General features: G+C 40.0%; 1 protein-coding gene across 1 annotated transcript; it reads left to right on the top strand.

The window, feature by feature from the left end:
* Positions 1-329: 329 nt before the first annotated feature.
* On the top strand, positions 330-9727 carry cep126 (centrosomal protein 126). Its single transcript, XM_073489712.1, has 11 exons — positions 330-380; positions 850-969; positions 2240-2385; positions 2489-2600; positions 2786-2957; positions 4962-6906; positions 8197-8315; positions 8692-8761; positions 9141-9350; positions 9476-9540; positions 9637-9727. Exons 1-11 carry the CDS (start codon positions 343-345, stop codon positions 9718-9720), a joined length of 3081 nt encoding a protein of 1026 aa, XP_073345813.1. The 5' UTR covers positions 330-342; the 3' UTR covers positions 9721-9727.
* The last annotated feature ends 2692 nt before the right edge of the window (positions 9728-12419 follow it).

The raw sequence follows: 12419 nt of genomic DNA on the forward strand, positions 1-12419 counted from the left end.
CACAAGTCCCCGTTGTCAAGGAACTGCGTCCTCGGTTGCTAACACGGAGGGACTGTACACACAGACAGACTCAGGTGAAAGAGCGAGAAAAGTGACAACTTAGCTCGATTATTCCTCACTTTTACAAACGACCGAAGAGTCCGTCATTCTCGAGGAGAAGTTGCTGCGATGTGGATTCGCGTATTTCCTTTGCAACTTCATCTTCGCCCTGAAAATGGTTGACTGAGTTTGAACGTTAGCTAAAAAGGACCTGACGAGCCAAGTTAGCAGCTAACGCTAGCAGCTTTGCAGGGAGCTGAACCTGTATGTCTGCACGGTGTCAGCAAGAAACAGCTGCCTCGGATGATGCAAGTTCCTCAAGACACCTTCTTCTACCATTCGTATCCTGTCAACGTTTAGTTATCTGTTTCTGTACAGTTATAGAAATGTGTATTACACACCTGCGCTTAAGAAAATGTAGAGAAGCTGTTCATTTCACCGTTGACACTGTGTATCAGTATATTGGCAAAACCTGTACCCCATAAAACCAACTTTAACCCATTTATGGTGTATTTAGTAATAATCTCATTGTGTTAATATTTTGTGAAAGTACCAATTGTCATCCCTACAATATTGTCACAATATCACTATCAAAGTATTTCATCAAAAATATTGTGATATTTTCTTGAGAAAGTGCTTTTTTGGGAGAGAAATATTGCGATACATACCATGTACCGCTATCAATATCGCCAAAAGATGTTGCAGTATTTTTTAAGGCCTTATTGCTTAGCCCTAAGTGAAAGGTTACAGTGTGGTGACACATATCTATACATTCCCATAAAGCTGCTTTCCTTAGTTGCTCATTTCCAGAAATTCAAGGTTGGGAGCTGATGGAGGCCTCAAAGATGAGAGGCAACTTTTGGTCGAAGAGCAGAAGTTATGCAGAGCCCGAGCTCGCAAGTTTTCTGTGGAAACCAACCGACGCAGGAAGTCAGTTTTACCGTCTAATAATTATGCATTATTGTTTTAATTTTTAGCACTGATTGGATGCGTCCTCTCAGTTCAAACTGTGTGCATCCTGCCTCCCAAACCTGCCAGTTCTTTGTAAACTTAAAGCAGCATCTTCTTTTTTGGTGGAAGCTTACCGGTGTACAGTGTGCACCTCCCGGACAGACAGCTTATGGTTCTGTCCTCGGCTTAGCACCTTTGAGGCGTGGATGGTGCTGACAGGATTTTAGAGTCTAGATCTGGAAATAGATCTGTTGCCCCAGAGGGTAACTGTGGGTCAGAGCAGTGACTGAAGCTTCACCTTTCTGACGACTAAAGCTGGAAAGTTCAGATCCGGATAGGCAACAGATATTAATATCCTTCTAAATGTATTTTTCCATAGTTATCAGCAGAGGCTATAAGTGTGTGTTGTTATTTTTGAACTAGCTTGAAAGAGTAAGTCAATGCAGGGATAACTCTAGGTGGATGTCATGTTTGTTGTGTAATATCAGAGACAGATTTTGGTTTTAAAGAGGCAGCTGATCATTATTTGCATAATACACTTTAACAGCTTATATTTGTGCTTTTAAAGGAGGCATAAATTAAAGGAGGTGGATTAGATACCCCTTTAACATTGTATGAAATATAACTTGTTTTTGCTTGAAAAATGTCACAAACATTTAATCAATATTAAATGTAGTAGATAATTTGTACACATCAGCACACTGATGCTGGTCACCAGAATACTGCCTGAGTAAATTATTGCTTTGGTACTTTTTTAGATATATATATATATATGTTGCATGATTGTGCTTGTCTGTTAAATCTCAAATTTAATTCCATATCAAAACGTTGGACTTCCAAACTTTACAGCTTCAAAAGATGCATATGAATAAAAATATTAGGTAAATAATGCGAGACGATAAAGATTCTGTTTATTTTAAGTAGTACAGTGTGTATGTGTGTTAACTAAATGTGTGTTCTACTTTTTGTTCTAGTTGTCAACACTGTTTAAAAATGTACTCTGCTTGTGTTGACATTGATTACAATTCCATTTTAACCTATTAATAAAAAATTCATGCTGACCTTGATTGACCCTGCTGATGTTATCTTCGGCTTCCTCTGTGAAGCTCTCTGGTAGCTTTTTATTTATTAATGACTATGTTGAAAACATATCTTGTGGAATGGACTCAGGTTTCTTTATCTTAAACATGGTCTGTCTGCATTTAATCAGTTAAAATGTCCCTCAGGTTCATGCTCTGCTCTTCTTCAGGGCTCTGGAGGAAAGACAGAAGCAGTGGGATGTGCAGGAGCAACGGCTGCGACAGAATATCCTACAACAACGCAGACAGCGTGTACAGGATGCAACTGAGCGCTTCCAAAGAGCCCATCTACCTCCTTCTCAGAGATACAGACAATGTTAGTGATGTATCTTACATATGGCTCCTAAACGCAAGACATAAAACACTTCAATCTTGACACGTTTAACTTTGTTTGAATGTTGTCCTATATGTTGTTTCAGCTTCAAGAAGAAATGCCCCAAATATCGAAGATGCACTCAATCAAATTCAAAGCACGTTGAGTTCACACAGTGGGCAGTCCTCGTTCTTGTCCTGCAACTCCAACGTTAACAGGTAAAAAAGTTTGATTAGTTATTATAGCTCATGTGTCCTACATGCTAATAATAGCCCAGTCACTTCTGATGGATTAAAACCTCATATTGTTAGAAATGTATGTATTTCTAATACACTTTGTGTGTAGCCTTTAGCCTTTTTGATGGCTGGATAAGTCATACATTTTATTTATATTTCTTTTATAGAAGCTGCACTCCCTCTCCTAAGCCTCCCACAGTTTCTAAATCCTCCCACCGCCAAGCACTCTCTGCTGTGGAGGCCTACACTAAACTGCTTCAAGAGCAGAGCATGACTTGCTTCAGGAACAGTCAACAAACTGAAAAGACACAAGAAAAGCAACAGGATCACAGTCCACAGGTAAGTTGGTTATTGCACTTGAATGTCCAGGAAACAAAATGTATTGCAGACATTCCTGCAAAGATTTTCTCCCTTGATTACTTTTTTAATGTATTGCGAATTTTATTCCAAAATGGTATTATGTCACTTAATCTCTCCTCTTTATTGTACAGGGGTGATTCATGTTGTAAGATGCTGTTTCGGGTCTCACACAAACACACACACTACATTAATACTGGTAGGTCAACAGAGTGGCCATTGTTGCTCTGTGCTATGACCTGCTGTTTCACTTTTACTCTAATCAACAAATCAGAAATGTATCTGTTTTTAATCAAAATTCATTATTTATATTTAATTGCCTATTTGAAAACTTATTTGAAAAGGTTTCGATGTGTTATCTGCTTCTGCTTGTGTATGTACAGTCGGCTAACACAACCTGCAATAACTAATTATATGGACCACTTGGGGGCAGCAGAAAGAAGTTTTGACGCATCATCACCTTTTGCACATCTAGCAGTTATGGAGCAGCATTATCATTCATTTTGACTCTTTCACATTGTCACATTGTTTCCACATTGTCATCAGAGACATTGTTTTGATAAAATATAAATTACTTGTTTCTTACTTGATCCACTTATTCTGTTGTTCTCATGTCTCAATAGAAGCTGCACAATTACATAACATGTTTCAACTACAGAATAATATATTGAATGTGGGCACACTTCGATATACTGCAAACATTTACATATTTAAGTGAACTGAGGTTCAAATATGAATGCCTCTAATATGGTGTGTGAGGAAAAGTATGTTGATGGAATGAGTGCATTGAGTGACTTAATCACTGAACATATTTGCATAATATCAGGCAGCTCAAATGCCTGTTTGTCTATCTCATCCTACCACAAATAAACCCCTAGAGGGCAGTGGTGTGACATAAGCTGTTTCCTGCACCAGGAATACTTGTCTTGGCTGCCACAAACTTTAGCATCCTCTGGTGAAATGTACGTGTGAGTACTGTTTCAAAAATGTTATTTTTAATTTTATTTTGGAACAGAAAATCTTGATTTGCCTTTGTGAATAATTTCTGCCTCATGGCAGAGACAACGCAGGGCAGATGCTTTTAATGTGGGATTTGAATTAGTATGCTTAAATGAGAGAAAGATGAAATATCAATTTTCCATTTTTGGTGTATTGCTTTCATGTCCCTTTCATACCTGGCCTGTGCATATTACACACATACTGATCCAGTACCATTCCTAAGAAGAGGAAATTCACAGATTCAGTGTCGACTTGCAGGGTGTCACTTTATTTTGCAGTGAAGTTCTTCTCTCGTCTCTGCTGTGCTATCTCAGCTTTGTTAACAAACTCTTGTATAAATTGCACCTTTAAGTCAGACACCTGGTTTAAAATGACCCAAGAAAGTGAAGTGGGATTTCATGGCCACCAAGCAGACCAGAGTCTGAACCCTGACCTGACCAGGGTGGTTTTACAGGTCTGTCTACCTAGGTTGGCCCTTTCATAACAGCAATTTCTTTCCGCCTGAACAACAGCCCAGCAAATGTACAAAATACCTCCATAATCACTTTGAATTTATTTTGCGTTTCAGATGATAGAATTTTCATCATGAGCTTAATTTATGTTTCACAGTGTAGGTGTGAATACTGCCAAAGGCAATGCATGCATTTGCACAGAAATGGGATAGATAGATAGATATAGTGTAGAGTTCTTACCACCTTTGAGAAATAACGTATGAAAAGTTAACATGCAGAACTCTTTTAGTTTGTGAGATTCAAGTGTTAGGGAGGAAATACAACATTTGAGATATAAAATGTAATCTTACCCTTGAAAGTTGACTTTAAGAGAGATGACTGGTCCATCAACACTATAGCCCAAATTCTCCTCTCCACTCTCTCCACATTTTTTTATTTTAGATCTGTGTACCCAGCCTTAGATAGCTATGGAAAATGTAATATTATTATTATATTATTAGTTTCTACTCATCCCTTTTTTCCTCCCATTTTTCAGGACAGCCAGCTGTCTGATTGCTGTAATTCTGAAAGCCTTTCCAGTAAGGACAGTTTGGAGAATGAGGATCCCGACCACAGAATAAAACATCACCAGTATTCCTTTTCATCATTCCTCCTTGACTCAGAGAAGCCCCATCCAGACCTGAGAAAGCAAAATGATTTGTGTCCAACATCAGACCTAACTACTTTCTCAACAATGATGCTTCTTGGTGATAACTTACCCCAGTCAAGAAAACTGCATGAAGCTAAGATGAAAAAACAAGAGGACTCTGAAGGTCAGAACAGTAAGATGCACGCTACTAAAGCTTCTTGGGGGTTTACGTCTGTTGAGCAAACGCCTAAAACTGAGACCCAGCCTGCTCTGCACAACTGCAACTTATTCACTCTTTGTGAAATTATAAGTACGGAACCAGAGCACTTGAAGGTGAACTCCTCACAACACAGTCCCAACGACAACATCATCGTTACAAGTGGAGCTGCGTCCAGCAACACAGCTCTTCAGTCTTCGTGTCCTAAACAAGAGACTCTGTTGGATCTCAGGCAGCAGAGGATCAGTGATGACAGACAATTAAAACATCCATCAGCTACAGAGATCCTTTTGCCTGCCAAAAATGGCAATAGCAAAGACATTTTGTTTAGGGCTCCCCCAAAGCCAAATATTTTCTTGAACGATAGCACAACAGATAATGCCTCAAAAGAAGGACCTCTTCAGCAAACAGGAAAAGAAATCCCCTATCTGTCGTCCCAGAAAGACCCTAGTGCTTCTATAAACAACCTCAATAAGGTTTCAAACTCAGAGCCCAAAACTGATACAGCATCGCTGCAACATACATGCTTGTCTAACATTCAATCAGACACTCTTAAGTGCCTTAAACGTCCTGAGGAGGAAGTACAAAAATTGCCTGTTTCAGTAGGGACATCTCATTCAGTATGTGAAGTCAGATTCATTAAAGGAATCCTTAAAAAGCAATCCAAATACATGTCAGGAGATAACACATGTGTGTATGGCTCAGGACATTTGATTTTTGCAAAACAAGTAGCTTTAGCGATCAGAGATAGTGTTGAATTGACCAGGGCAAAAACTAAGGATGTGGAGGGCAAAGACTCCGTCAAAAAGAAGCTGCGTTGGTTTGATGAAGTACAAGAGGACAAGAAACAGGGCATAATGAAAAAGATGAAAAGCCAGTCCAATCTCAATCAGTCAAGTAACGACCACCAGCTAAGTCTCACTACAGTCTCAGGGGCTTCCAAGTCTGGACCCAGCGTGACCTCTCCAGCCTCCACTGGTTATCACTTTACAAAGCAAGCGTGGGCAGATGTTATGGTTCAAGTCAGCTTAGCCCAGGAACGAGCAGACGAGGTCAAGGTGCCGTGGAGCAGCATCATGACTGGTGGCCCCAAGGTCCCTCGGAGAGAGCGCTCTGCCAGAGCTGGAGCGGGTCCTGTTTCCTCACGGACTAGAAAGGGCACTGTCATTCGACCTCAATCTGCCACTGAGGTGAGTCAGATTGCCAAAACCCAAGGGAAGATCATGGTGCCCCGCCCACCTCCTAGGATGGAATCGGTGGAAGAAAAGACGCCATACATCACTAAGACTCCATATGGCGTGGATCATGCAAGTGTCAACTGTAAACAAGCTCTGGCTGTAGAGCAGGCCCTGCACAAGGACAACTCAGAAGGCTTTTTCTCACCTTACACACATCATGTAATGAGAACAGATAGTACTGTTATGTACACACCACTTCCACCCTCGTATACCTGCCCTGTCTCAGAGGGCAACACAAAGGGCACGCCCAGCTCAAGTCATCAGGAAACTCAGGGCAGCAGTGGAAGAAGAGGGACGATGTACAATGAAAAAGGCCTCCGTTTGCATTGCACTCCCACAGATGAGGAAATCTCACAGCTCTGGAACGGTGTCCGCAGTGCTTTAGCCACCAAGGATGGTAATGTATATTTTGGCTGACTGCCTCTCACACAGCTGTGGCTTGCTTTGTGTGTGCAGAGCTTATTTGTTTCTAAGCATTAGCTATCAAACTATAAATTTCAAGTTAACAATCTGAGTACCAGCTGTAGTGCCCTATTCTGATCCTTTTAATGCTTTATCCTTATTACAATCCCAGTGAGCCTTTGAATCTGGCCTTTTATCTGTAGCTGTCCTCATGTATAATCGCATTGAAAGGAAAATGCAGTGAATGAGCTGCATGATGTTTGTGTGACTGCCAATTTGCAATCCACTGCCAACTTGTAAGATTCCCAAGCGATCCTTTTTCGTGGAAGGCTATTTTTCATAATTTGCATCAATACGCCATGTTTTCTCTGGTGCTAAGTGTTTACCACTGTTTATGTATTACTCATTTATTCAAAGTGATTCATATATTAACTGACTGTTCTGTTTACGTCATCTTGTGTTTCGATATTGAAACGTCAGTGAAGTCTTGATTACTTATCCTGAGAAATGAATCCAGTAATACCTGGAAAAGAGGACCTAGTTGGCCCTAAAAACTTGTTTGTTGTCTTCCTGACCTCGTCTTTCCCATGCTGCCATCAGCGGTTCAAAGCAGTCACAGAGTGCATTGCTTCTTTCTTACCCCTTTTACGGGTGAGATCAACCCTTGGATCTAAACCACATTTTCCCCTGCAACAAAGAATACTTCTAAGAATGTACCTTTGATGCAATTACTTCATTAGAGCTTTTACATACATTCGCACACTACAGGTTTAAAATAGCAAAGCTGAACAGATCCACCTTGAGCTGCACAATGTAGACAAAATGTTAAATTGTGCTTGCAATGTCACCTTCTGCAAGAAACGAAAAGCCCTCACAAAAAAGAGAACAACACCAACATTTAGAGCACAGTGTTATAAAGTGGTGTCTTTTCTTGCATATTGCATTTTAGGTCACTAACTAATCTACGTTGTTTTCTCGGCATTCAAGTCTGCTTTCTCAATCTCACAGCTGTCTTTAAATGTTTTTCTTCTGCTCCATTTATTCTCTAACACTCTAACACAAAAATGCTGCACACATGCAGTTCTTATTCACAAACTGAACATTATCTGCTGTGATTTTCAGTCGTCTGTATTGCAGGCTAAAGATGGAAACTACTTTATCATATCCTCTTTAGAGGACCACAGGGGCCTGGGCTCACCACATCCCAGTTGACATTGTCATTTATGCTAATGTAGTTATGTTTTTATGTTAATTTAACAATTTAAGTAAATGCATCTTCTTTCAGCTAAAACCAAGCTGAGAAGACAGGCCCTGGAGAGTGGGCGGGTTGTGAGGAAGTCCTGCGTGGAGCAGAGCAGACAGCCTCCTGGCTCCGGGAACAGAAGGCTTCCTCAGCCCTCTCAGGTACACGCATGCAGTTGCCCTGTGGGGAGGAAGAGTGAGAATAATTACTAAAGATCAGTTAATGGGTGTGTGTTTGAACTTGTTGAATCAGTTTTATAGTCCCTTTCATGCTGTCCTTAGCGTTGGTAAAACTGACTAGACAACACGATTTATGCCTGTCAAGACAAGACTTTCTGGAAGGACCTGAGCTGTCAGTGATTTACAAAAAATAAACGTTGATGCATGATGTTTTTGTTTGCAACTTGCTCTACCTGTTACTATGCTTACTATGCCTATCACCTATATTTTTTGCAGAGTACTACAGGTTACATAAATATCATTTAAGGTTAATCCAAGACTTAACTGTCTTAACATGTGTTTATTTTGTTACGTGTAGCCAACAAAACAGACCACAGAGCCAGTCAGACAGTTTTCCGGCACTTACGACGTGGCCTTTCCAGATGAAGGTATTGTGTTCAATGTGTCTGTGTTTAATTTCCTATAAGAGTGGAAACAAACTTTCAATTTCTATAAACAGCAGTATTACAAAAAATATCTGTCTTCTGTCAAGTTCTGCATTTCATGAGATTTCTCTCCAGAGTGTATAATACTTAATGTATAACCGAAAAGAACCTGAAGTATCCAACAGCTCTTCGAAAGTAATGTCAAAGTATTTATTCTGAGCTAAGACCATTCTCAAGCATTTTAGGAGTACAGCGGACATCAGAATTTTAGAAAGACAGCAGCACAGCCGTATTTTACACATAAAATCCATAAAACCAACAAAAGTAAAGTAGAAACAGGTGAGAATGCATGCCTTTGATGTGAATTCGCCTCTGCTCTCAGGTTTGGAAAGTGCGGCCCAGTTACACCTGGCTGAAGTACATGCTGAAGGCCTACTGGAAGAAAGGGGTATTGTGGCTGCCATGGAAACGGCCCAAACACAGAGGCCTGGAACGGTGCAGCAGCGCAGCCAACAGCAGGGACTCACCACCCTTTCATTGGAAGAGCAGAAAATCCTCCTCTCTCTGGACAGACTCAACCACCAGCTGTTCTGTGAGGACTTTGTAAACACTGCATTCGGGCAGAAACATTTAACTAGATCCTGCATATAACAGAAAAGTATTAATATGTTATCATTTCAATGCAGTATAACCTCTTCTACCTGTTACTGTTTGTAGGTGTTAGGGAACATGTGGGGGCCAATACTGGCACACGTGGCCTCGTACTTTTTGATGGACCCTCTGTAAGTATGAATTTCTAAGAGAGAAAACAAGATTGGTCCAAATGTCCAACACTGTTCCACATGTTTTATTACATACCTTCTTCTCCTTTTTTTCAGACAAGGGAAGCGAAAGTCGGAAACCATCACAAGCACCGTGCATCCTCAGCTAACAACCGCTCTCGATATCAGAAGAAATTCTGACTCAAAGCATGTGTGGTCCACGGTGGTCTTCTCTCCCATCAGTGCATTATCCCTGTCCTGCGTCATACTATATAAAAGCACTTTGTTACCCTGTAAAATGGGTTGAGCCTCCTTTAAAACTAAATATGCCCACTTAAGTAACTTCAAGATCTAAGAGATCAGCAGCAGTGGACTGTAGAGACCATTAAACATATCAGCAAAATTAGAACAGAATGTTGACGTTGGTGAGTAGAAATAATTTTTGTATTTTCGCTATCTGCTCAGAAAACCTCTTTTGCTCCTGTTGACCCGCTTACTGTTAAGCAGTCATGTTTTAAGTGCCTATGAAAATTACAGTTTGTTTTTGTTTTACAAATGGAAAAAGATCCTTCTTATAATTGACACATGACCAGAACTGACTGCAAGATATACACTGTAGATTTGTATCTACGTATTTTCAAAGCTGTCTTACTCTGTCTTAAACTGCTTTGAGACCATATGGTTGGTGAACTGAATAAAGCTTGTTGACAACATACTGATAAACGGACTGGGGGCAGTGTGTTAGGCAGTGTTACTATTACCTCAGTGATGCGTAGCACAGTAAATAAACCGACTAAGGACCGGAAATGGTTTATAGAGAGAAGTGTCGCAACGTTGAAGGTGTGTTTGTCTTTCTTTGAAGGCTGCAGAAAGGACGATTAAGTCAACCTACTGGCTCAACAAGGTGAGCTTCTGCCTTCCAGCCTTCTGTTGCAACTGCTTCTACCCTAAACTGTACTCTTGCTTAAGGTCTGATTTCATTAAAATGTACCTAAATTAGAATAACATCTGTACACTAAAGCCTATATTTATTTGATTTCAGTTGTGTAAATAATACATAAAAAGGTTATTAATGAAATGTTTCTCTCTGCCTCAGTGTGCATCAGTGAAAAAGCTGCAGGGATTATTGATGTGAGTTCAGTTGCCCCTCCTTCACCAGCATGTCTGGTTTTGTCCCTCAGTCAGCCTGTTAGGACTTGCTCCGAGAGGTGGAGGAAGCTCAAACTCATTTGAAGCGTCAGGCTCCCATCAGTGATGAAACTTTTTTCTGTTTTACTGCATGTTTCTGGTTCTATCCATGTATACATTCTTGAGTGTGTCAAGACGGAGCTGTAAACAATGAAGTGACTGTGGTTGTCTCAGTGCCATGTAGAGTCATGCATCTTCTCCTTGTTATCTTACACCATAAATGAGAACAAAGAGAGATGCTCAAAAAGAGAAATATGCTCAGCGTTTAGTGTACGATCATGCCTGCAGCAGCAGAAGCCCTTTGACGAGTTTTGTGCAAAGAGATTCTCTAGTAAAAAAGGACAAAAGATGTCTAATGTGGTTATTTGAGGAGGGACATTGATGTCACTTCGAAGCCAATGGGCATAAGGTAATTAGAGAGGAAAAACACTGGCGCTTTATCAGGATAGGTCAATGTTGATTGAAACGTTACTAAATCAAAAAAAGGGAAGAGTAGAAACAACCAGCCCAACCAAATAACCAGGCCTCAACTCTGCCTTTCTTTTTATTAATTACATTTCAGAACAATATTAAAGTAAGAAAAACATCCTGTCCATTAATTATATCCCCTTCACTTTTATTAGTGAGTAAATAATTCTGAATGCACATGCACAAATATACAAAATAGTACAATCATGCACAATAGAGTTCATCTGTGCAGTCTGCACAGCGTTGCCCAAACTTTTGCTTCGAACACTCTGCTGCAGGTTGTCTCTGAAATCTGTTCCCTTTGGCCTAGTACTGTTAATGTTCAGAGTCATTATACAATACAATGGTGAGCTTAATGACATTTAAGCCTTAACCAGCACAACACCCAGAAACTCAACAAGAAAGGGCAAGAGTGCTGAAAGTAAGGGAAGACGTTTCCACAGCTGCAAGTTCAAGCTTGCGCTTTGGTCCGCTGTGAAGCTCAATCTCACTAGTATTTTGTCATGTTTTGTTACAGTCCATTTAACATGCCGTGAACGAGTGTCTGGTCTGCTGGCTCGGTTTCTGTAAAACTGAAAAAGTGGTTGGATGCTTGGAAAAAGATACAACTTTGTGGATAGAAGGTTGCAGCTGTGTTCAACAATATTGCATAAGAAGACAATATCAAAATTAATCTTACCTTTTTTTTTTTTTTTCAACTTTACTCTCATAAAACAAAATACACATTACATACTTGCAAAAATATAGATAATACAAAGAAACAACTTACAAAACAGATGACCGGATATCAAATTTATTTATAAAACATATACATAAAACTGATACAAACCCTAAAAGCTAACATACAATAACTTTTTTTCCAGTGATGGGATGTAACTAAGTAAATTTACTCAAGTGCTACTTAAGTACAATTTTGAGGTAACTGAATATTTCCATTTTCTGCTACACTACTATTTGATGAATTTGGTTACGAGTTACTTTGCAGATTGCATGCAGCATCAGAGCCAAAGTAATGATTTTTAAATTAATTTATTTTATTGACAATGGACGTAAATACTTGAGGAAGGGAGACCAAGTTTGCTTGTTTGTTTATTATGATGTATACCCATAGACTGTCTGTACCCATTAAAGACTGTAGGGGGCACTCGAGCTCCCATCTGCCCGGCTGTCTGTAGCAACACCGTGCGTCACTATATCCGATAATAACACCAGAGCAAAGCGTTTCAAACAGCGAGGACTGATAT

The sequence above is a fragment of the Pagrus major genome, chromosome 2, assembly GCF_040436345.1.
Source record: "Pagrus major chromosome 2, Pma_NU_1.0".
Taxonomy (NCBI): Eukaryota; Metazoa; Chordata; class Actinopteri; order Spariformes; family Sparidae; genus Pagrus; species Pagrus major.